General features: G+C 41.7%; 1 protein-coding gene, 1 long non-coding RNA gene and 1 pseudogene across 4 annotated transcripts; 2 read left to right on the plus strand and 1 right to left on the minus strand.

Annotated features, from left to right (window-relative positions):
• Positions 1-1373: 1373 nt before the first annotated feature.
• Positions 1374-19311, minus strand: plh (pasang lhamu). The gene is made up of 4 exons (XM_017175613.3): positions 19192-19311; positions 3559-3790; positions 3290-3497; positions 1374-1949 (listed from the first exon to the last, which is right to left on the minus strand). The coding sequence occupies exons 2-4, from the start codon at positions 3708-3710 to the stop codon at positions 1728-1730; spliced, it is 582 nt and encodes a 193-aa protein (XP_017031102.1). The 5' UTR covers positions 3711-3790; positions 19192-19311; the 3' UTR covers positions 1374-1727.
• LOC138928979 (uncharacterized) lies at positions 1943-3291 on the plus strand. Of its 3 annotated transcripts, none has more exons than XR_011445391.1 (3): positions 1943-2359; positions 2421-2633; positions 2683-3291. It is a non-coding gene; the product is annotated as an uncharacterized lncRNA (long non-coding RNA). The 3 variants fall into 3 exon arrangements; XR_011445389.1 differs by having other exon boundaries at positions 2687-3291; XR_011445390.1 differs by having other exon boundaries at positions 2432-2633; positions 2687-3291.
• Positions 19312-19932: 621 nt separating the features above from the next.
• LOC108080751 (GTP-binding nuclear protein Ran-like) lies at positions 19933-20494 on the plus strand (annotated as a pseudogene).
• Positions 20495-25143: the final 4649 nt, after the last annotated feature.

Raw genomic sequence — 25143 nt, forward strand, 5'->3', positions numbered from 1 at the left:
TGTGTTCGAATATCTCTTGAGGGTTCCCGAATGGGAACCCTTCCGTCAGCGGCATTTCGTATTCAGCATTTAACTTGTCGTTAGGGTAAATTTATAAGCAGCAGAAACGTTAACGTCAAGCGGCTGGCTGCCGGCTGACGGGTGTCGACTTTTCCCCCCTTCCAACTGCTATTTTCCACCTTTCCCCTGCTGTTACCCGGCCCCTTTGCTTTTTCCCACTTCCACTCCGCTTTGAACTCGGAATTCCCCGGTTCCGTCATCATCGACAACGGAGGACGAGGACGAAGACCGGCCTGGCCTGGGCCCGGCCACGCTTTATTATCTCCCCTTGGACGGCTTTTGTTTGCCGGCAACGCGACGCGACGCCGACTGCATTTCATTGAGCGTAATTCCGTTGCTAATGATTTTTGGCACACGTAGCGCTACTTTCGAAATTAATGCGCTATAAAACAGCGGCATAAAGACCCCGGCAAGACACTGAGAAATGGGCGCAGGGCGGATAGGAAATTGGCCTGCCAGCCGACGCAGAATTAAATGAAACTCTTGTTTCAATTGTTTGTTCGCAGCTTGGGTACACGGAGAAGAATTTTTGTGAAATTATACATAATTCAGAAGACCCTGGATATTTAGTAATTAATAAAATTAAAGAATAACGGATATTATTTCGTATGAATTTTGAATTAAGTATTAGAACTTTCTTAAGAAAAATTATAGGTTTACCTTTATTTTCATGAATCTTCTGTGGTATTTATTTTAACTTTTAAAAAACGTTACCCTTTTTGTTTTCTGTGCTGTGTTGTCCAACAAAACCGCTCGTTTGGCCAGGAAGTGCGCCACGTTTTCCCGGACTGATAACAGAACCCACATGCGTTCGGGTTTCGGTATAGGTCTGCGTTTTGGTTTCGACTTGCTGTTCTGGGCTTACTTCTGCGGTTTCATTTTTCGCTCTGCATAAATTTCCATATTAATTCGCCTGATTATGGCCTCGTCATCGTCTGCGCTCTGCTCTGTGGCATTTTTGTCCAAATCCAAATCCGAATCCGAATGCGAATATCCGAGTGCAGACCGCAGCTCGGCGATGATGTTTCTGTTTCAGAATAATCTAAATCGGCATTATTTATGCATTCAGTTCTCTCGCATTCAGCACGACCCCTTAGTTCCCCTTCATGGCGCCCTTCCGACCAGTTCCACTTCAACGAACCCGCAGATATTCAGATACATATATATTATATGGCAAACGTATATAATATGCATAGATGTTGCGTATGCATTTTAATGGAACCCCATTCCCAGAGCGAAAGAAGCGCGCAAATAATAAATATTAATTTTGATAAATGCTGATCCGGGTCAATTTATGCAACAAACTTTGTCAGTCAGAGTTTGGCAAAGTTTTTTATTTGGTAAAATCGATTCCCTTGAATTAAATTCTTTTTGAATTTCATTAAAATCGGACTGTACTTTGTTTTTTGATTGTACAAATCCAGCAACCTCCTCCTTATTTCCAATTTTCCGAAGTTCTAAACACATAAAATTTCAAACTATAATCAGTGCATGATATCATCCAATTTAACGACAAACTGCTAACTTATCTAAACTCATTTATCAGCCGCATTTAATGGACTCACATAAATTTATAAATTTTTAATAGACCTCATAAAATAGAAATAAATAAATAATAAAAATTAGATGGCTGGAACTCCGACTTAGATTTCAACTCCAATCGGGACTCACATCTCCAGGAAGTGAATGTCCATGGCATGGTGGTCCACGTCCACTGGTGGATGCAGCTGCAGGAACTTGACGTAGGCCAGAAACGTGGTCCAGCACATGCTGAAGAAGGAGGTGAAGATGACCTGGTTCCGCGCCGGCACGAAGGCGAAGTTCACCGTCTGCACGCAGGGCCAATAAATAACGCCCACCTTGTAGGCGTCCAGGAATTTATCGCTGACCTGGGAACGAGAGGAGGAGCATCGGGAGGTGTGAGTGCGGTGACATAATACTAGGAGCCGGAAAATGCCAGTGCGGAAAATTGTAATTAAGTGTCAGGCATGCGACGGTGCGGGGAGACCTTTAAAATTTTATTTATTGCCCAGACTGCTCTCTCTCTTTTTGCTGGGGGGTGTGGCATTTTTGTTAATGTTGTTAATTGAAAGGTATCGCCATTGCCGGGCTACGAAATTTTCACTTTTGCCAACATTTGCCCTGAACCGAGTGTGAATGTGTAAACGATATCCAGAGCTAAAAGTCAGCCGCGGGGCAGTTGTCGAGGTCTGCCTATTAATTATCGAGTGGCCACCGTTGTGAGCATACTTTTCCATTTTAATTTTTGAATTTAATAGAATTTAGTTTGCTGAGAAAAGTAAGTGAAACAAATATATGGATATTTCTGTGAACGGGTCTTTATAGATATATTTTTCAAGAAACATTTTAGATACAAAGATACATTAGTATTTGTTTCGTTCACTGGTTCGTTTGAAATGACCAGGAGGACAATGTCTTCATTCTCCGCGAACAAAACTCTTTAACGGCCAAAAACCGGAGCCAATCACATCGACCAGGCAAAGTCGGGCCATAGATCTTCGGGGAACGCATGCAAAGCAAATGAGACGACGCATGTCTGACACAAATATATGGTAAAACATTTACATTTATCAAGATAAATGGTTTCTAATGATGTGGAAGTCAGCCAGGGGCCAGTCATCGAACCGAACTCGAGCCCGGAGCGAAGTGCCCCGAACTATTCCAAAGTAACTCGAAGTATCTCAAAGTATGGCCGCAGAGCCAACAAATCAATGCTGACAACTTGAAGCGGAGGACCAGACGGAGAAATGGATATGCAGGCAGGGACGGAGGCTGGCGACAGACAGGTGATATTTATGCATGCTTACATTACAGCCGCAGTCGCAGATACAGATACGGAGGCCGATACAGATGCTGCGCCGCAGAGAGACAGATACAAAGATTCAGATACCGCCACGGTGTCGTGAGAAAATGGATTTCCGAAAACAAAAAACCCACACACCGAAACTGCGGCAAGAAGCCCGGTGGAAATCCGAGACCCAATTCCAAAATAAATACCACAAGGTAATATCGAATGGAAAACTGGCCACAAAGAAATGAGCACAACTGGGAGATGGTAGGTTTCCAATGATCAGATTCCCATTTTATACGCTTGAGTATAATATTATGAAGACATATAGCACAGAATAGCTTTTTTTCAATAAAATGCTATCCCAGATATACCCAACATATTATTCTATAACCTGTAAATCAAAGCTAGTGTCCTTACCTCCCGCCTGGCGTCTGCGTATGTGTTGCCCTCCATCAGGGTCATGAAGAAGAGAAAAGAACTGATGGCCATCGGGTCATATGCGGTCTGTTCGGTGATCGCCTTGCACAACGATGACTTAATATCGGTGCGTGGCCACATAACGCCCGCCAGTCGGATCCACACATATATGGTTGGGCCCATGAAAAAGAAGCCGAATAAGCTAAATCTGCAGGGGAAAAAGTTAAAGAATTAGCCATCAATCCAGGCTAAGATATATAGGTTACAACCTGAGACACTTCATCCAGTCGTACGTTCGGAATGTCTTCTTTTCGATCAGAGTTTGCTCAATGAGGGAACCGCAGGGCCAGAGGGTGCCATATGATATCATGCCCCGGACGATTTTGTATTTGTTTGTAAAATTCACAAAATTACGAAACATTTTCACAGCTCTCCGAATGCTAATCTGCCGAATGTCAGTCCCAGTCCCAGTTCCACTTCCACAAAAGTACTGTAAGCGCGCTGAAAGAGAAATTGTTGTCGGATCAATATGGCTTGGGCTCGCTTGGGTTGGCTTTATTCCCGCGGAAACTTTGCCAGCTCAGTGCCATATTTGTCTTGGCGGATTTCACTTTTGCCAAGACCTCGGCCTTACCTCATTTGACACAGAAAATGTTTTCAAAAATTATGCCTAACGTTAGTCACAGCTGAGGTTAAGTCGGTCAAATTTGCTAAAGACTCTTGCAAATCTATAATAATTCAGAGTTTATATAAATTTTGAATTTGCTTCGGAGGTTTATCTAAACATATGCTAATATGTTTTAGGGTATAAAGACATATATTTGTCCATGACGAATATTTATAGATTGTAGATATTTAAACAACTTGATGTGATTTATGTATTTTATAGCATATTGGATTTCTCTTTGTACAAATTATGATTAGCTTTGACAATGCATGTATAATATTAGTGTTTTGAATTGCTACAAGGGAGAAAAATACTTAAGTGACTAATTAATGACTAAAAATCATCAACATTTATTGCTTAAAATAAAAATGTAGGCCAAGAAGAATAATGACAAGCCTTTTTTAATCTCAATTAAGATCCTTACGAACATGAATTTTTCAATATTAAAAAAATAAGTACATACTATAAAAGTGTAATATATTCTCCTCGCCCTTGAGTGGCAGAATATTTTTCACACCCTGGTGAATTTAAAAGTGGACCCGGCACTTGTCCCAATTGTAGTGGCCCGCTGTATTTGCCCACAACGAGGATTAACCCACTGAAGGCCACTTAAATGGAATTTTCTGTCCCACTGCCAGACTTAAACCTCAAGCCAATTGCAAATAAGTGTCAAGCGCGGAGACACTTGCACAGCTGACACATTTTCATCGCTCCTCCGACAAACTGATGGATGGATGGTGGATAAGAGGTGGGTCTGAAACTGAAAGGAAGAGGGTGGTGACCACCATCCCGTAACACATGTCAGGTAGTATTATCGGGGAGCGAACTACAAACGAAATACAAACATAAATTTAATTGCCAAGAATGTTGCTAGCCAAACAAATGTCGAAATAATGTCGGGCCACGGCAAAAGATTTATCATATTCACTCGACTGTCATAAAAAGCAATTAGGCCTTAGCGAAAGATACAAGCCCGGCAGTCCCGAAATGTAATAAAAACAACAACAGCAACAAAATACACTCGTACCAAAAGGGGCGGAAGAGAAAGAAGAAAGAAACGATGTGTGATTTGAAGTTGTTTCTGGTTTTCAGTTTCGCTTAATGAGTGTGTGCCGCACAAAAAGTCGCTTCAAGGGGGCGCGATTAAAGATCCACATCCACATCCAATGCGGCACGTCGGGGTTGCCGTTGTTGCTTCTGGTTATACACTCAAAAAAATTGAAAGAACCTTATGCTTAATATAAAGAAACATAAAGGAGCCCTCTAATATTACCACATTTTTATTTGTCTGAAATCTGAGAAAATTTTATCTTTATACCTTTTAAATAATATTAAATATACTATTCTTGTTTTATAAATAATATATAAAATATATGATTCCCTAATAAGAACTCTGATATTTTTTGTAAGTGTCTTCTTGCCTTTGTAATTAGTATGCCCGCACACAAGCCAAGCCCTTCGGAATAGAAACGGAAGCGTCGGAGTCGAGCCGAGTCCTGAGTCCGAGTGCGGGTCCGCGGCACAGTTGGCCCTTTGAGCCGGGCAGGTTCACTTTGAAGGGCACTCGTCAGCAGAAACATAAAGAAGGAACGATACGATCCACGAACCTCACCTCACCTCACGGTGTCGGTTCCCGGTCCCGAAAACAGGCGACCCGGCAATTTGAGTTGGTGCGAAAAGTCTGGCTCATGGCAACTGGCGGCCCTTGTTTTTGCCGTCTGTTGCATATTTTCACAAGTAATTAACATGTACACGATGTTGTCCTTGTCCCGAGCCAGGGATCCGGCCGGGACAACAATATATGTACACTGGATGGTGTGTGCCAACAACAGCAACTGTCCAAACAGGCCCCAGCCCGGTCCTGTTGTTGTTTATCAGCGGTGCCGTAACAAAACGCTGCCTCCACATTAATTTGCATTATTTTCACATTTAAATTTTAAATGAGTGCAGTCCGCTGAAGTTGCACGGCGCAGGTAAAGGACGCCAGGTGGACCAGGTAATTGTTTGATCACCTCCGGTCACATGACTTGGAAAATTTCTGTTCTAATGGTTTTCAATGGCCACGAACAGCCATTGTCTTAATTGTGCCCAATCAGGCCTCAATATTAATTGGATCTCGGCATTGAATGGCCCGCACAAATTGGCTTAAGTGAAGCAAGAGGATTAGGCCATGTTTAGGGTATACATGAATGTATGTATGAAATAAATGTTGCCAAAAGTAAGGTATTATTATAGAGACTTGTACCTGACAATTTTCTTGTGGCATATTGTTTTCCACACTAAATACGAATAACAAATGAGATACTTGCAATTCAGTTGTTTTTATCAAATAGATTTGTTCTACATGATTTCACCTCCTTCATTCACTTTACAATATCATTCACTAAAGAACTATAACAATTCTGCCCTTCACAAATATTTATGGCAGTTTTTACAACTAAATATTTAACACAGTTTATGGGCGGAAAACTTATTTGGCGGCGGAGATGCTGCCCCCATTTGGCCCATTTAGCTCGCAGTTGATGATAAATTTCGCAATGCGGCCCCAGGCGAATGTGCAATAAAATGCTCCCCATGCAACAAACGTTGCAACATAAATTAAAGCGCAAAATGTTTATTTACGCCGTGGCCAGGCGGTGGCAACAGCCGGGCATAGGGAGGAATGGAGGCACGGGGTTGAGGGAAATCTTGCCCGGCATTTTGCATTTGCATTTTGACGCCGTTTTACGCATGATGTGAAGAGCTACGGCTACGGCCAGCTCGGCTTATCAGCCAAACGAAATCAAAACGGGCCCAGATGAAGTCGGAGGAGCTGTGGGGCAGGAGGAGCAGTAGGAGCGGTTGCACAGCCCGCAGCATCTTGCAACATTTTGTTTTAATTTCGCACTCTTGGAAAGTGGCAGCCGCCACTCGAATGGGCTTTTGATGTTGGCCAAGTGAATTGCCACGGAGTGGAACAGAGGCGGGGCATGGAACTGACGCAGAAACAGACAACGGACTCAGCTGTTACCCAAGGAATGGTAGCCACCTCGCTACCCTAGCACCTTGGTCCAAATAATAAACATAATTTAATCATTTGCTTTTCTAATTAAAGCATTCAAGATTATGCCTTAATTTTCATTCATGAATTGCTGGTACTGAGTAGACTTTTTTATTTTTATTATTTTATTGCTTTTCTCTTTTTATTTCCTGTCAGAACGGCACTGGCAGCATTTCATTTAATTTAATTCTCCTGAGCTGGTCCGGATTTTGTACACTTTTTGCCTTATATTTCTTGCAGAGAAAAATAAATGGGGATACGCTTTCCAGCGAGAGCATTGGGTGTATTAAATATGATTATTGACTTTCCCGCACAGCTCTCTGCTTTCAACTTCTTCAATTGAATTTGATTTCGAGGCCTCGTCCCCTCGTCTTCACACTTGGTTGTATTTCTCCGGTTGTTAACATCACGAGGGCCTACATCAAAGGCCATTGCCTAAGAGTCGACGCTAATTGTATCTGTGTCTGCCAGTATCCGTATCTGCGGCACTGCTCTCGTATCTGTGCTTGTATCTGCCATTGTATCTGTATCTGAAGGTGCGAGTTCTGATTGCATTCGCTCTGTCAAGCACACGGGAACAAGAGCGTTTTATTTGGTTTCAAGTTATATAGTATGTTAGTGGGCTCCAACGCCTCCCCTCGGTCTCGTTCTTTTGACTTTTGTTTATTGAACTTTGGCTGACTGATAGCAGGGGGGATGATGTGATGGGTCTCGGTATAGTTTTTTTTTTTTCTCTGAACATATTGAAACATGTGTATTTGGTGCCGCCTGATGCGGGCTGTTTGTTCTCAGCGCCCTGCACCATGATTTGATTTATTTGTACACAACTTTATGATATTTACATGTCTGCATCAGAAGGGAGGAGGAGGCGGTTTGATTAGGGGCAGGAGGAGCTTTAGTGATCTGTGAAGGCATAGACTTTAGTTAATAAAGATTCCAGATATAGTATATGAAAGAATCTGAAGAATCTTTGCATATTACCAGGTTTAATAGTATTAAAATTCTATATCCCAGCTTTTTTTGTGACTCCCATTTAATATAAATCAGTACCAGTACCTGTGAATCCAGATATTTAAATATCTTTATACATTTTGCAACTCTGGTAATTGAAGGCAATTATCAAGAGTGCTCACTTCTCCCCATAAACTCCACTTTTTATTATTCCGTCCAGGCGTCTGGGCCTGGTCAACTTCCTCTCGCTTTCCGTTTTACAAGCGTTTCGTTACTCTCATAATTACACTTCATTTGGGATGGGCGCCATTAGCTGCCCGACCCCCAGCCCGATCAGATCCCAGTCCCGATTCCGATCCCAATCGAGTGCAATCATCGAGGAAACCCTCCTCCCGGACGGGGCTTATCTATCGCCGCTCATCGGCAATTCTTGGGGGCTGAAGGCCCGGCCATTATCAATTCATGTCCCGTCATAATTAATAAGGCTCGGGTGGAAAGGCAACACGCAAGACGGCAATCAGTTGGCATTGCGTCGGGTCTCCGGACGTGGGATATGGCGTAAGGAGTGCGGGATCTGGGCTCTGGGTGCGACCTTATCGGGCAACAGCTGCCGATCCAATAAAGAAACTCTCCCCCTCCGTTGCCTTTGACTTTGGCCATGTTTGCTCAAGCGCTCCTGGGCCAATTACAGCTTCCTGTTGTGCGAATTTCCTTCGCTCCCCTGTTTGGGTTTTTTGTGCTACACAGTTCGAAATTTTACTAAATTTTTTTTAATACAGTAAAATATAATATCTTTCCTTATGCTAGAATAAATGAATGGATGTTTTCTTTAAACAACAAACGTTCCAAGTTACAGTTCCCTAAAATGTTTCGATTTTCTTTAAAGTTAAAACGTATCAATTCTTTTTCTTCCTGTGCAGGTTGTATATTGAATATGTCTTATTTTTTAACCCACCTACGACCCCTTCCATTTTGGGAAAGAATAAAAACATCACACACGCTCAATTTCAAGTGTCGAAATATCTGACAGCTGAAATAATAGAATGGAAATGGGTGCGTATCTCTTTCGTTCCCTTTTCTCTCTGCTCAACCTTCCCTCGGGGCCCAACGGTAACTAAAGTTTTAAAATAAACATCACTGGCAAACAATTTATGAAATCATTTTCGCATTAAAAATGCGAGGCCCAGGGAAACATATAATACAATATAACGGACAGCGGCACACATGCTGCTGGCCAAAGAGTAAAAACAATTGCAATTGCAGGCAATTTACTTGATTTTCTCATTTCGCATTTCCCACTTTTTATTATTATTTTTGTTTTTTTCTGGTGGCAGTGTCAGAGGGTGAGTTTTTGAAGCCGCCCGAGCGTGCCGAAGAACAAGAGAATCCAATTTCGCTAGAATTTGATTGTCAACCAAAATAACGAGGAAGCCCGTTAAAAAGGGAGACCTGGAACAGCGGCAACAAATACTATATTTTGTAGATACATTTAGGAAAACTCTACTTTTGGCAACACTGTTTCCAGACAAAACTCACTCTGAGTCGGACAGAAGGCCAGTCAGACAGACAGGCAGAAAGGGCGACATATTGTCAGGGAGACCATTGAAATTAGAGCCAGCGGAACCAGAACCGCTCGAGTTCATCGGCTCATAAATACTTGTATTGCCCATCCGACGCACAAGTGTCAATTGCAGCTGACACGACAACGTCGCGGCGGCAGCTCTCGGTTATTAGTTGGCCATCAAAAGTGTATGACACTTTAGTTGGTTTCTGTCCCTGTCTGTCTCTTTCACTGCCTACCCCCTAACCATCTCTTTCTAGTCAGTTTGGCCTGACAGTTGCTCCAAATTGACGTTTGGTGTTCGTGGCTACCAGGGGGAGGTGAAGGGAATGTCACAAAAGAGTGTAAAATGATAAATTCTTTAAATTTCAATTCAATATAAATCAAGAAATTGCGAAAATTTTTTTAAAGAGGAAATGCTACTAAAATTAATAAATTAACTATCGCTGCTCTTAAGCTTCTTGATTGACAATTTAAAATTGTTAAGTGCATCCCATTGACTCACTTTCATTTGAATTCCCCCGAGATGGCGACCCTGAGAGGTCTGTCAACCGCAGTTAGACCTCTACCTGCGATTTTAGTATCTAGTCTCGCATCTATTCAGGTTCAGGGCACACACCCATCAATCCACACCATGGAACCCGGCCCACCCATCTCCGGACTCCGGACAACTGACATTAATTCACGGGACTCTCGGAGCGAGGGCAGCAGCGCCTACGTTAGGTGGAAACCCCGTGGGGTTACATTGAACCCCGTCGTAAAGCAGTAAAACAGTAAAAAGCTGTGCCCAAATTTAGCGCCCGGTTCAGTGCACTTTGCGTGTGTGCCCCGAGTGGATTTCGTCTAGAGAAAAAAAAACGACAACAAAAAATATAAATAAATAAATGCCAACACAACTGTCAATTATGGCCGGTAGTGTTCGCTGGGATCGAGGCGAACTGAGGCCGTACATCCACAACAAACACAACAATAGATAGATGCCAGTATGTAGATATTTTATATAAACAGCAGCAGTTCAATTTGTTGATTCGCCGCCCGCTCGGCGGCCTGCTTGGATTTCGATTGATGGCGACGTAGGACGCGGACAGGGACACAGACGCCCATTGACAAAGCCCCATGCGGAGGCACACAAACTAAGTCTGAACACTGAGCAAAAACGATGTTGGAGATCGAAACTTATTTATTTAAACAGTTTCTTCTTAGCCTGAATTCTAAGGTTAGTAGTGATGCGAATGTAACTAGCCTTATTTTTCATATGGAAATAAAAAAAGGAGGGATCAATTAGAGATTCGTTTTAGGAACTCGTGCCTAAGACATAATATTTAAAATTAAATTGCAAAAGTATCTAAGTTTATTAAGAGTTCTTAACAAGGTCAACAGTTCCATATTCATATGTTTTCTACAAAATAAGGTATTTTATGACGTAAATTCAATAATGGTTTTCATTGAAACTAAAATGTAAACCTATAATATTGTACAAATACATTTTTCTCGCAGTGTATGTACATACGAAAATACGGAATGCAACGTCAAAGTCATTTGTCACGCGCCGGGAACGACAACGACCACGAGCGATATCAATGAGCGAACAATGAACCAGGCGGGCAAACAAACCTACCCCTCTGCCCCTGCTCTTGCTCGTGCCCATGCCCACCCCCCTTGCAGATCAGACCCTCCCGCAGCCCCTGGCACCTTGCCACCGCCTGCACTAACAGTGCTGCCATCGAACCTGAACCGCACAAAAATAAAAATTGAGCACACACTAAATCAACAATTACAAGATAAGCAAACGACCAACGGCGAGCCCAGCACACTCCGAGTACGAGTATCAAACAGTTCGGCACATCTGCGCCTCAAATGTCAGATCAGATGGCGAAGGCTTTACGAACTTCCGCAATTATTTACAGTGTCCCATTAAGTGCAGCGTTTCTATGCCCGCCTCATTTCATTTCGGCTCGTCACCAAACTAGCGCGGCACTCGGAATTAGTTTGGGACAAAGGAAAAGGTAAAGGAAAGGGTGCAGCCAGCTTTGGACGAGGAGCAGGGTAGACCAAACCCCGAACCTCGAAACCTCAAAACCCCGAACCCCTGGCAACATCCCAAGCAGTGGCGTTACAGGGTTTTTAGGAAAGGGGTTTTTACTAGCAAGTTTGTAGAGCCTTTTACTTTTATTTTATTGAAATACTTTAAAATTCTATGAAATTCAAGGCGATCAAATTTCATAAAAAGAATTTTAAGGTTTTCAGAACCCCCTACCTACGCCCCTGATCCCTGCTAAGCAACCATCCATCCATGAGCCAACTTCAGCCAGTTTGTAATTTCATGCACTTAAACTCGCATTATGTTCCTCCCTCCCTGGATTTTTTTTCCTCCTGCGTTCTGTTAATTCGGTTGTTTGTCTGATTTTCTTTTTTCCCATTTGGGGTTATTGTTTTTTTCAGCTTCGTGTCTTTTTTCGGTACGTCATCGTTTCCTTGTTTCTTTTTGATCCCTTGCCTGGCAACCTTAGGCGCTCGCCGGGCTTGTATTTATATTTTGTATACCTCTGTGCAATTTGAGGTGTAGTCATTACCCCGGTCAGGCAGGGAGGGGGGAAAGGGAAAAGGGGGAGTGGCTGACCGACTGCGTGCCGTGTTCGTAATTACATTGATGGCGCGCAGCGCTCGGACTTTGTCTGCTGGCCTTCTCAAATTATAAGTATGGGCAGTCGGTGCATTTATGGGCGCAGTTACCGGACTCCCCGTTCCGATGCCCCATTCCCGATTACCGATCCTCAAGCCGCTTCCGTTTCTCGATTGCGCTTCCCTGGCGTTCTGTGGGGTATTTAGTCGAGGGTCACACACTATTATTAACCGCTTATCAATCAGGTGGAGTACGTATTTTCGAGATGCGCTTCTAATGAGCTGAATTTAATAAAGGGGCAACTCTGGGGCTAATGATAATGATTACAAAATATAATCATTAAAAGTCATTGTGAAAGAGGGTTGAACTTTAAATTGGTTATGATCTTCGGTTCAAGCTGAAGCCAGTTCTTTTCTTATTCAATTGATTCACTAAATAAATTAAAAAAGTTAGACTAACTTTATTCCTCAAAAAACGATTTAAAAAAAAAGTATAAACAATTAAGACAAAAAATATTAAACAAAATCATAACTTTTTTAGTGTTAACACACTTTTGCTAATAACATCAGCAGTAAAAGCAGAAGCAGCCATTTCAGAAACATTAGTAGGATCAAAAGCATAAGCAGAAACAACAGTTTTAGGGACAAAAGCAGGATCAAGAGCAAAAGCAGAAGCAGATCTAACAAAAGCAGAAACAGTAGTTTCACAAGCAGAAGCATATAGCTTGGGGCATCATCGGAGGTCTGTAAATAATCCACAAAACTTTGGATTTTCATTATATGCTGGAAATTACTTAAAACTTTGAATTATTGCCTCTAAGTTCGGCCTTTTTTATTTCCTGAAGGCTTTGTGTTTCTTTCATTTTTTAGTAACTTCAACGTTTTGGTAATGAAAAATGAACACAATTTGCGTCATGAATTTTAACTGTTTCAAAGTATGAATAACAGAAATAATTAACGACGCCCGTCCACCCCAATTTTTCAAATTCCACTGATCCACATTGTTGTCTTTCGCAGCGCACATATTTCTCCCTGCACCATTTTCCACCGCCCCCCCCCCGAAATATCCGCTTGAGGTGACCCATTTCGGTTGCACAGTGCCTGCCATTTAGCATTCACCATTTGCCATTCAGCATTGTGCCAGCTTAACCTCATTTCGAAGGCAAATGCTAAAGAATTACATTAAACCCCGAGTGGCAAGCCGAAATGCAAACGCAAAATCAAAGAGATGAAAATTAACATGAAGTGAATTTCGAAAGGGGGAGAATAGACACGGACAGCCCGGAGGGGGAAAATGCCGGGGGCGATGTGAAATTTTGGCAAAGAGTCGGGCACGTGCTTATAGCGCAGAAATTTGGAAACTTTTTGTATTTCCTCAGAGACCCAAAGAGACAGCTAGACGACATGGACGTGACGGACCAAGACCGACGAGCGGGCAGACTGACGGACGGACAGGCAGTCGACGTAATCATGAGGCAATTTCTTCTGGGCCCGGCTGGCAATTGCAATTTGTAGTCAGCATTTTCTTGGCCCGGTTCTGTGAGCCAACTCGACTCGAATCACCTCCCGAATTAACCCCCGAGCTGTTTTGGGACAGCTGATTTCAAGTGTTTTTCCGGTGACCCACTAGAGGAGCATCTACCCGCTTGAGCTGCAGAAATACTAATATTTTCTTTGGGCTTTTCTTTTTGGCCAATAAATCATGTGGCACATTGGTTCTGCCCCCTGCTCTTCTCCCTTCCTTTATTTTCGTCTCGAACATTTGCCCTCAGTTCCGATTCGCTGGTTTGACACACGCAATTTAAATAAAAAATTAGCGCATATTTTGCGTTTTGCTTTGCAAGTGCCCAAATACTAAAAAAAGTTGTATATTTACACTGAAAATAAAAGGAATTTTAGCTTAATATTAACAGAACAGAGGTAAAGTCAGGTATAAATGTGAATAATATCTTTAGAAATATTTTCAATACGTTGAAACCTTACTTATCCCCTCTTATTACCCATTTGCTACCTATACATTTCTCTCTGTGTATATAGCAAACCCCCATGTGATGTGTAGATTCATTCAATTTATTACTTGGCATATTTTTTGCCGCTGCTTTGTTTTCTCTGCTGCCTCAAATAAATAATGCCTGGAGCTGTGCAAGCGGGTCGATTAATATAAATCAACGCCCGACAGTGTCGTCCAAGGGAAGTTCAGCGGGGGGAGCGGGCACGTTTACGGGGAAATGGGCGCCTTGCCTGCTGACTTTTCCTTTGTGGCTTTAATGAAAGTAATTTATTAAGTAATTTCTAAGCTTTTAGTCGTGACGCTCGCTGTTGAGAGTTTAATTAATTGGTTTTCATATTAAACGACCCGCCCAGGCCCCAATGAATTATGTATGAGAAGGTAAGTAGCAATCGATATTGAGATTGCGATTGAATATTGCACAACATCGGGCGATGAAAAAAAAACCCACTTGCCCTGCCCCGCCCTTTGTACTTCGCTGCCCGGAAAACTGAAACTGTAATCCACCGTGAAATGGATCTGATGGATTAATAAACATTCCGCGGTGATTAATTCCGAGTATTATTTAAGTCCCCATTTAAAATTCAGATGAGTGCTACACGTTCGTTCGCACGCAGCGGGGAACTTCTCAATGGAAATACTTTCTGATGCTGATTCAAAGCGATCAGAGAGCTCAATAAAGACTGTTGCAGCTATTTCAAAGAAGTATAGAATTATTTATGATCAAATCATCTAATTTTGGTGATATATTGCTCTTAAATATAATTTAATATTCTAATTCTCCTATTAAAACCAGCAAAAGAAGTCAACCAATCATACAACCCATAAAATTTAATATTATTCCTAATTTAATTATGTTTCATCACTTAATGTAAGCTTCTTACAGTTGTGAAACGCACATTCTCTCAAGTGTTTAGCCTTCCTTGGGGCGCAGATTTTCTGCTTAAGTCGGGAGAGCTTTCAAAGTATTAGGACAAAGTCGATGCGAGTGCTGCTGCCGTGGAAATTGCGACAATCTTGCCGGGGTCTAAGGCTGCTGCCGCCACATGGACGGAGCGTGGGGGTTACAACCCCGCCAGCCCCTTGTGTGAGTGTGTGTAAGATACATTTGTATCTTTCAGTGCTGCAACTGCAAATGCAACTACATCGGATGTGCGCTCACGAAACGTGCTTTCCCAATGGCCGAAAGCCAAAGCAACACGAAAGCCAGACGGCAGACAATGAAAACTAAAGCCAGGCAAAGAGGCGAAAAGAAAAGCACAGGCAGAAAAACTGCAACCGAAAATAAATAAAAATGTTTCAAAGAAAACTGTCAAGATTTGCATTTATCGTCGTCGTTGGCGTCGTGGGCCAAGAAATTGCACATGCGATAAAAGTAGCTGGTTGCTGCGAAGTCTGGTTTCTGGTATCTGCTAGTTGCTATTCGGTATCTGTTGTACGTATATGTATCTGTATCTGCACTTGGCCATAGATAGCTTAGCTGGCATTTGCTTAATTTGCATATCGCTTTGGAGCGGTGCGGCGTCTCAGCAGAAAAATATTTGAGAATTTGCACTTTAATTGCACTTAAATCACCACCAGTTCGGACAACATTAATTGACTCTGCAGATTTAGATACAGATACAGATAGAGATACTGGCAGACAGACTGATTGGACTGGGGCTCCCCTGCCCTCATTATGCATTTGTTTCCTATTAATTTAATTAGTCGGCATTTTGCGGTTGTGCAATCCGCTTGGTATTTGCATTTTCCAGATCCCTAAAAGAGGCCCAGCCCAGCCCCAACGAGATTAAATAGAAATGTTTTATTTCCGTTGGTTTTCACCGCATCATCCCCCTCAATTACCGCTGTTGCAATTCAAATACGGGTTTAATTTTGTGTTTGGTTTTCAGGCGGTTTTCTGCTGAATATTCCATATGCTAAATAAATTAAAATTTTAATTTTATTTCCCACATGTACATTGTGTGCTGAACTTGATGTGGCCACGATAAATATAAATGTAGCATTGTCTGCCAACAACAGCAATCAGAATTAAATCAACCAAGGGCTTTAATGTTTAATGTCGTTAAAGGTTTTTTAGTATATAAATAAATAAATACTCGTTTTGTTCTTTACATGTTGTAAAATTTAAAAATGCATTCTTTTGTTACTGATTTCATTAATAATAAATATTAATGGCCTATTCATGGCATTCTGCAAATATCTTTAACTGAAAGCGTAACAAATTTATTAAGAATGCATAATAAAAACTCTACCTAATTGACTGCAATTCCCTTAGTCATATTCTTTTATGTGGAAAATTCGGAAATTCAGGGAAATTTGTGTAACGGCTGATATCTTTTCAAATATATGTTAAATTATACACAGAGAACCGCCCGCAGAAAGAGTTGAATTTCAATTCAATCGTAATCGTAAATTTCTGGAAAATTCAAATGCGGAGAGGCACTCGCTCTCCTCTCACTTCCCCCCGGAACCCCTCAATGTATTCGGTTTACAATTCAATTTAAATGTAATTTCCCTTTTTGCTAAATTGTAAATGCCAACACATGCAAACAGAGCAAGAGGAATGGATGTAGTAGAAAGAGACGGTCTCAATCGACAGTCGCATTCATAAACGCAATGCCACGCCCACTCACGCCCCCTCACGCACACATACACACAGTCACTGGCCGTAAAACACATGTAAATGATAGTGCACGTCATAATATTTCATTTGACACACGGTAGAAAATCGTTTTACACTTTTGGCATAAATTGACGAAATAAATCATGTTTGCGACACGTGATTGGCGACCCAAAACAGAGAGGGGACAGGGGGTTAGAGGGTTTTTTGGGGTTTTAAGGGGGGTTAAGGGGGTGCCGGAAAAGTGAGCACGAGAAATTACACACAGCGACGACGGCTGCCTCGGAAAATGTACAAGAAATACTCTTTACAAAAGCATTCATTTTGATTTTTTAGCTTAACAAATAATACTTTCTACCATTTAAATATAAATAATAATAGCAGGATAGCAGTAATGATATATTTAGCTAAATTCCTTAAAATATCTGCTTTGATTAATGATATTTTTAAGCCTTTTGAATATTTTGTGTCTGTAAAAAATATTATATATTTCTGAAAAGTATTTTCCCTTTCCTTTTTAAAAATAATATAACAATTTCTATAATATAATTTTGTAAATTCTTTTATTCAAGAGTATTCCCTTTTCGTTGTTGGTAAAGAAAGCATATGTATGTGTTTGCTTTCAATACGATTTTGTTTGCATTTCAATGCAATTTCGTTTGGCCGTGCAACGTGGCGAATGCGCAATGTTTCATTGCATTCGCGCAAGCAAACACGCTCGTATTTCAGCGATTTGTGCTCAAAATCCGAAATGCACCTTTGTTGTTGCGCAAAGAAAGCGTCAACTGGTTACAATATAAATTTTATAATTTAATTACGCCTTTGACATTCTCGCCTTGCCGTTGCCAGCCGGGATATGTCGGCCGTTTGGCTATTTGGCCAATAAGACGGACAGACAGACAGAGGGAAAAAGGCCATGACGACGTTGACTGATTGAATTGCGGTCTGCGTCAATTGTCTTTTACGTGCCACTGTGTGTGCCTTTTTAATTTGCCATCACAAAAATCAGTAAATTGCATTTCGATTGTGATTCGGGTTTGATGAATTGCCAGAGACGAGTGTCGCGAATTGAAACCAAATCGCTTGGCAAGCCGAGGAGGGGCTTGGAGGACGCTCAATTATTTTGACCGACTCGATTGAATTTCTAATGACTCAAAGGGGTATTAAATGCGCATTAAGCGGAGTCACATCGCCAGCTGCCTCTGCCCATGGGGCACACTCACTTATCGATGTTCAACTAACCACATTAGCTTAATGATTTCGCCGAGTATCCCGGTCCCAGTCCCTCGCCCAGCCAAGTCCCAGTCCCAGTGCCATTTCCATTCCCAGCCCGAGTCCAAGTCCAAGTCCCCATCATCATCATCATTGTCAGCACTTAAATGCAGGCTTCATTTGCTTAATTGCATGGCAAATGTTGCCGTGATTAATGTGACAGGGATTGGGAATGGAACTTCACCCGAACGGGGACTCTTGCCTACGCACAAACACTCCAAAGACACTCCAAAAGCCGCTTAGAAATTAAAAAAAAAGAAACTTAAAAAAAGCAAAGACAAGCAATCAACATAAACCTGTTCTTTATCAATGCTTTTGGCTTTGCATAAACTGGAATGGAAAATGAAAAGGCCACGCGGAGTGTGGAAATAATTTTAGCCTAAGATTTACTCTCGCTTTTACACACAAAGAAAAAAGAAGCAATGTTTGTGTATACTTCTTTTTTAAAAAAGTAGAAAAACTACAAAAATATAAAGTTAAATCTCTGGATCACTAGGAACTGTTTTAGATATCCTTATTTTGTTGGAATTAAAATGGGTAAATAAATATTTTCTAGTCTTTTTTGTTTTTGCAATTTATAGTTTGACCCATTTATCCCCTGTGCAGCCATGGCTATGAACCACAAGCAGATAGCCAGCTTCTTATGCCGCATCCATTCACAATATGCCCCTTTATTCATTCGCTTTACCGCAGTTTGCCCGAGATTAGCGGAAGCCAGAACGTTCGCTGGGAGCTTTGTGGAGCAAGGCTTCTACAGCATAGCAATGGTGATGGTGACCCACTTGCCGTCCGAATGACAAGCTGTAAACATGCACACACAGAGGGCCCCCTTTGGCCGGAAACCCCTTTTGACAGAGCTGCTGTCTGTCCTCGCCCGCAGCTCATATCAGACATTACGTATACGCCACCTTGCCCCGCAACTGCGACTTGACGATTGCGTCGCCTGAATTGCGGGACGCTATTTATAGACACGCTAAATGAGCAATTTACTTCCGACAAAACGCACATTTGAACTTTGAAAAGGCACGGTTATAAATAATCGACTGGCAATTAGCGATTTGCAATTGCAATTCGCGCTCTCAGGGTCTGAGACACTCGTAATTGGAAATTCGCAATAGCATTTCGCAACTTATGCAAGCTGCCATCGTTTGTCATTACCCGATGATTTCCGCGAAAATTCCCCGTACTCCGGATCCTTAGCAATAATTTGTATGAAATGCCCGATCGCGACGATTCGCGAGGCGTTTGGCTCAGCAAAGAAATAAAAACTAATTGCAGCGATTGCAAATTGCCAGATTTCAATGTCAATGGCGGCCAAGAAGAGAGTGAGCATTCGATGGCCAACGGCGAGTGGCCGGTAGCCAGTGGCCAGCGTCATCGTCATCATCATTAGTGAGCGGCCGAGCGATTCTGCATCCTCGTATCTCTTGGCGGAGGAATGCATCTCTGCGGTTGCCAATCAATAATTTGCCTGGTGAATGCCTCTGCTGGCCGTAATTGTGTTCTGGCCTCTGCCGCTCTTTTTTTTGTGCAATTTTCATTCATTGCATTTGGCAAGCCACTGCCAATAAGTTGGCTTCCACCTCAGTACACAGAGAGAAATCGAAATCGATTTTGATTGAAAACAATTTTTGATTAAAATTCGGTGTAATAAGATGCCTATATTAATTCAGTTTGAAATGCTTTGATCTAAATTCAACTTAAAGTATTACATTTCTTTTTATTTTATTAAGATTTGATTTCTTAATTTGTATATAAACATTTTGTGTGATTTTTGAAAATTGTACAAAAAATATTATATTTGTTTATAATTTATTTCTGTCGAGATGAGAACATATTTGATTGTCCCAGCCTCACCACAGTTGTTGCACCATTAAAGTATGTCATAAGCAGAAGGATATGGCTCAAGAAAAACAGGACATTCCCACATTTAAATGTGTGCTGGTCGTACCGGAAGGACAACATTCGTCAAGCGTCACATGACCGGCGAGTTCGAGAGGAATTATTATGTAGCCACAGGGGGCGGGGAGCTCTTCCACACCAATCGCGATGTCATCCGGTTCAACGTCTGGGATACCCCTGGCCAGGAGAATTGCGAAGGAGAATCCAGGACCAGTGCGCCATCATCTTATTTGATGTTACAACGTGCGTCTCCTACTGGAACGTGGCATCGCAATGTCGTTCACGTCTGCGAAAACATACCGATTGTTCTCTGTGGCCATAAAGGCGACATGAAGGACCGCAAGGTGAAGGTCAAGAAAATCGACTACCTTCAAAAGAATAATTTACAGGTAAGCCGATACAGTGTAATATGCTTTTTGGGAATCTAATTTAGTTATCTTTCGCCTGCACAAAAATTATTTAGAACTTTGGTAAAACATTCCTTTGGCTAGCGTGCAAGCTAATCCCAATCTGGAGTTCGCAGAGATGCCAGCCCTGTTGCCTCCGAAGGTCAAGATAGGCGTGGTTTGGTAGATCATTCAGGTTGAGCGTGGCTTGCAGAAGGTTCAGGAGACCACTTTGTCCGTTGAAGTGAAGCCAGCGAAAAACTCAACATACAAAAGCCAACTAGATCCAGGAGAAGCAGCCTCAGGAGCAAGAACAGGAGAATATTAGCAGCCACAGTAGTTTGTTATTAAACAATACATAATATACATTTATATATATTATGTATTGTATGTACACTATTGTTTTTATTTTTATTTCTGTAATATCATACAATCTTAGAAGCATTTTTGCACAATGAAATATTGATACATCTGTGGAGATTTGGCTTTCAGTGTTCAGAGCACGGCTTATGGCATCGGCAGCTTCTATACAGCATTTAATTGCACGTTTTGGCCAGCACAACAGCCGTGACAGCAGCAGCAACATCAGCAACATCGGCAACAGCAGCAGAAACGGCGCGGCAGCAACATCAGCCGCAATGACAATGCCAGACACAAAATAACCAAAGGCAAGTTTTTGTGGTTTCTGCCAGGTCGCTTTTCAGCTTTGCTGGGTTTTGTCTCCTCTTCGGTTCTTCAACTTGGCCAAGTCGGGGCCATAGAAAATGTCTATATTATACGAAATATTCGTCTGTCATTAAAGCGGAAGAGTGGAGCGGTAGGGGGGGCACACTGTGCCGGAGAGAATGGGCCGTAATGAGTTTGTGGTTAGACTGAATCCGCCGCAGAGCACGATGTACAAGTACTCATATTTATATTTGTTCTCGTGCAATTTGCAGCCATACAATGTTGGCTGCTTTCCACTCGGTGAGTACTTCACATTACCGGACGTATATAATCATCATTTATATTTTCCACTGACACAAATAGCAGCTTGTATGTACATACAATATATATCAGTCAAGAAACTGTGCCCATTACAAACGAGTAATATATATATTTTGTTACAAAACATGTAAATATCTGATATTCAATTTTAAAGGCTTGAAAATTGGTTTCAAAATATTTAAAAATCGAACTTAATTCTTGGCTGTAAAATCAATAAAATATATTAGAATCAAAGAATAATTTATACTAATATAAATAATAATTTATTTATGAATAAATATTTACTTGGGGAAAAGTACAGCTTTGTCTGTATCTCTCTCGTTTTGAATCTGTGCTATTAATATAAATTATTTCAATTTGCTTATTCAAATTATATTTCTTGAATTGATTATCATATATTTATAGGAAAATATTGTATTATATAAACGTTAATGTAACATCTTATATCCCTTGTAAAAATTCTTGTTATGTCCGCAGAAAACGCAAATCTCCTAACAGCAATCGCCTCTATAAGTATTTTCTTTAGCCTTTCTTGGCTTGAATAGTTATTTCCCCCACCTCTTTGACCTTTTGCCTTAATGTTTCTTGGCCCTTGTGGCTGCAACTTATGTGTTTTCCCTTACCACCCCCCTGCTGTCCCATACTATTTCTACGCGCCAAATGAGGCTTGGACCTCGCCGTGACCTCTGAGTGGTGTCTGCACTGAACACACATTTCGGCATGCTAATTAGTCCGGGGGATGGCGAAAAGGGGGCTCGGGCCTTAGCCACAGAGCTTTTTGCGTTCATTTCCCATGCGTGTTCATTATAATAATTTCTCGGGCCTTTGTCTGGTTTCTGTTTTTGGCTAGGTTTAATTAATGATTTGCTAAGCTGCTAGATACCACTCCCAGAGCGCTGCGGTGCGTTTTGCCTTTGTGCATGCCAGGGGTTAATTGGGTGTCAGGACGTGGGCTAATTCTGAGTACACAGAGAGAAAGGTACTGCCATCATTTATAGATTGTTTTTAAAGTTTACGAATATTATAAAAAGAAGTTAGTTTTAAAAATAATAATATTAAAAATATTGTTTTAAAGTGTTATATTTGTTTTATTTGCTGCTTTCTTATGGATATTTTTTCCTCTGTGCATCCACTCATCCCCTGTCCAATTGTGGCCAGTATCCGCTGCTCCTGCAGCTCGGACGCGTGTGTCCTAGAGTGTGTTTGTGCTGGCAACACGTGGCAGCAACGAATCCGAATTGTAAAATGTGAAATCCGAAAACGGGGCGCCCCCAATCAGGCTTCGTATTGTTGCTGCACACTGGACGCTTTTGTTGCATTTTGTGGCGAATGCTCTTTTCCGCTTTTCCGCTGCCACGTTTCGTTACACAAAAGGCCAAGTTACACTTGTGCACAATAGAAGCATACATAGATGAGCTACACTGCATGTATATATATTTTTTTATAATTGTACTCATGCACATGATTTTTTATTTTTATTTTTCGCCACGCATTTGCCATATTTATTGCATTCACGTTGCGAAATATGATTTGAGCACACTTTCCAATGGGTCGCTTGAAATATGCTTTATGGCTTACGAAAACATTAGAGTTTTATATAACATGAAACAAGAGATCTCCACGAAAATAGTAACACTAGACTAGGTTCTCTTTTGTAATTTTAAAAAATGTTAAAGGCTGTTTTAAAACCTTGATTTGCTGGGTCTAAAAACAAAGTATTTATATTCTATATTTCAATTTTAAATACACCAAAAAGAGTATATTTTTCACTTCCATCTCTTTTCGATGAAACAATTCCCCCACTTAATATTTTTCCCGTGCTCTCTCTCCGCACCATTTCAGCTGGCATAGTCGCATGTGCATTTGCATGTGACCGATTGAGGTTTATGAATATAAATTGTTTGTTAATTAAATGCAACAACAATAACGGGCAGCAGGAGCAGCAACAAAGCAGACAGCTATGGGATGGTTGGATGATAGGATGAATGGTCGGATGGCTGCTGGCTTGGCCGGTTGGTTGGTCGGTTTGGCTAGGCTTTAATACCGGAAATTGATTAAAAGCTCATTTCATTTGCCTGCCGTTCGCTTGTGTTGCAGTTGCAATTGCAATTGTTGCTGCGATTGTTGTTATTGTGGGCCCCTCCTCGCTGCCATAATTTGCCGTTTGAAATGATTATGGTGCCTTACACACACTCGGTAATTGCAATTGCTGATGTTGCTTGTTGTGCTTGTTCGTTGTTGCTGTTGTAGAGGAAATATCCATGCAACATGGCGCCGCAATTGCTGGTGTAGTTGTTGCCGGGCTTGTTAATTCCCAGACTGGTATATAAGTCCCTTTCCCCTGCAAATTGCTAAAGATTTTCGGGCAATTTCCGAGCGATTTTCATTGTCTGCTAGGGTGAAAATCTTATTGGAAAACTCACACAAATTAAAGGCTTATTATAAATATTCAGAACAATCAAATTGTCTTTCAGTTCTTATATCGATTTCTCATGAAATCTGCTTTGAAATAAGTTTAAGCCCGATTATTGTAATTGAGTTGAATGGCGCGGAGACAGGTTGCCTAATTGCTGGATTACGCTCGAAGAATGATTAGAAAATACTTTCATATCGGCCATTTGCCGCCTCGCCGATTTTGTGTATTCTGCTCGAGTTGCTTGGCAAAGTTATCTCATTTGTTTTTTATCGGCCGGGCCAGGTCCGTTGCGTTCCAACAACCCTCGAAAACACATTTATGGCAACTGGGAATTATTTATTTTCCAAAACATTTGCCCAGAATATGGCCATGTAATGTCCAACTTGAACTTTAATGGGTTTTCCACACCCCCCAAAAAGGCTGTTACATTTCTGCTCTCTCTCCCCCCCCCCAGCCAGTTTTTTCTTTCTTTCCTTTTTTCCTGCTGCCATCTTTGTCTTGCCTTTGTCATAATTTTACTGCCAATTTCAGCAACTGGGAAAGTTGGCCGACTCTCGCACTTACACGTATTTACGTTGCGATTTTTATTTCCTGTAATTTTTACGATATTACTTATTTTTATGCAGCTCACAGCGGATCGGGGGTCGCACTCGCACACATACATTCGTACATACAGAAGGCGGGGCATTGGGGAGGCAACGTTTAGCTTTCATTTTGAACTTTATGCCATTTTTATTGCTTGTTGTGCGCCATGTTGCTGTCGTCGTCGCTGGATGTTGATGTTGCCGATGGCAGCCGCATTATTGGTTTTTGAAACTCGAGCTGAGCCCACGACAGAAATTAAAATAAAAGCCGGGCGGGGAGCTATCTGGTTGGGAGGATGGCCAGAACAAAGGCACTGGGCTGGCAGTCGAAAAAAAACCAGACAAATTCCAAATTCCCCGCAGCAACATTAGTCAATGGGAGTTGGCCTCCGTGTGCGCGCCTTTGTTGGCATTACGTATTGTTTTTACAGTTGCCCGGCTTATTTATTTCTAGCATTTGTTATTATTTAATTTAAATATTTATGCAGCGTGTCTGGCGTGACTATGGCGCATTATAATTACCGCAACAGCGGACCGATAAGCGGGCCCGTATACTTGATATTTAGCTATGGTCTCGTTTCGTTTTCGAGGTTTCGCTGTAATGTTCGACTGGGCAATATGTATGGTTAATGGCTACGTGCTGCTATGGGGCGACCTCGCAAAGTGGGTTGTGCTACGATCCACCGATCGGACAGGCTATATAGCCCCAGCTATAACCGCAATCCCGTGTGGGCAGACGTTGTAAGCATTAACATTGCTGGGACTGCACTACGGGCCAACGTCGACTGTGTCCCAATGCAGTTGGCCAATTATCGGGTATTTCATGCTGCAATTG

This window comes from Drosophila kikkawai, chromosome 3R (genome assembly GCF_030179895.1).
Source record: "Drosophila kikkawai strain 14028-0561.14 chromosome 3R, DkikHiC1v2, whole genome shotgun sequence".
NCBI classification, from domain to species: Eukaryota; Metazoa; Arthropoda; class Insecta; order Diptera; family Drosophilidae; genus Drosophila; species Drosophila kikkawai.

What these genes read in the sequence shown, in the direction of transcription:
- plh (XM_017175613.3), bottom strand. Translation starts at nt 3,710, where the DNA reads ATGTTTCGTAATTTTGTGAATTTTACAAACAAATACAAAATCGTCCGG. An exon ending in GACTGGATGAAGTGTCTCAG is followed by an intron (nt 3,498 to 3,558) that starts GTTGTAACCTAT and finishes TTTCCCCTGCAG; the next exon opens with ATTTAGCTTATTCGGCTTCT. An exon ending in ACGCAGACGCCAGGCGGGAG is followed by an intron (nt 1,950 to 3,289) that starts GTAAGGACACTA and finishes TCTCGTTCCCAG; the next exon opens with GTCAGCGATAAATTCCTGGA.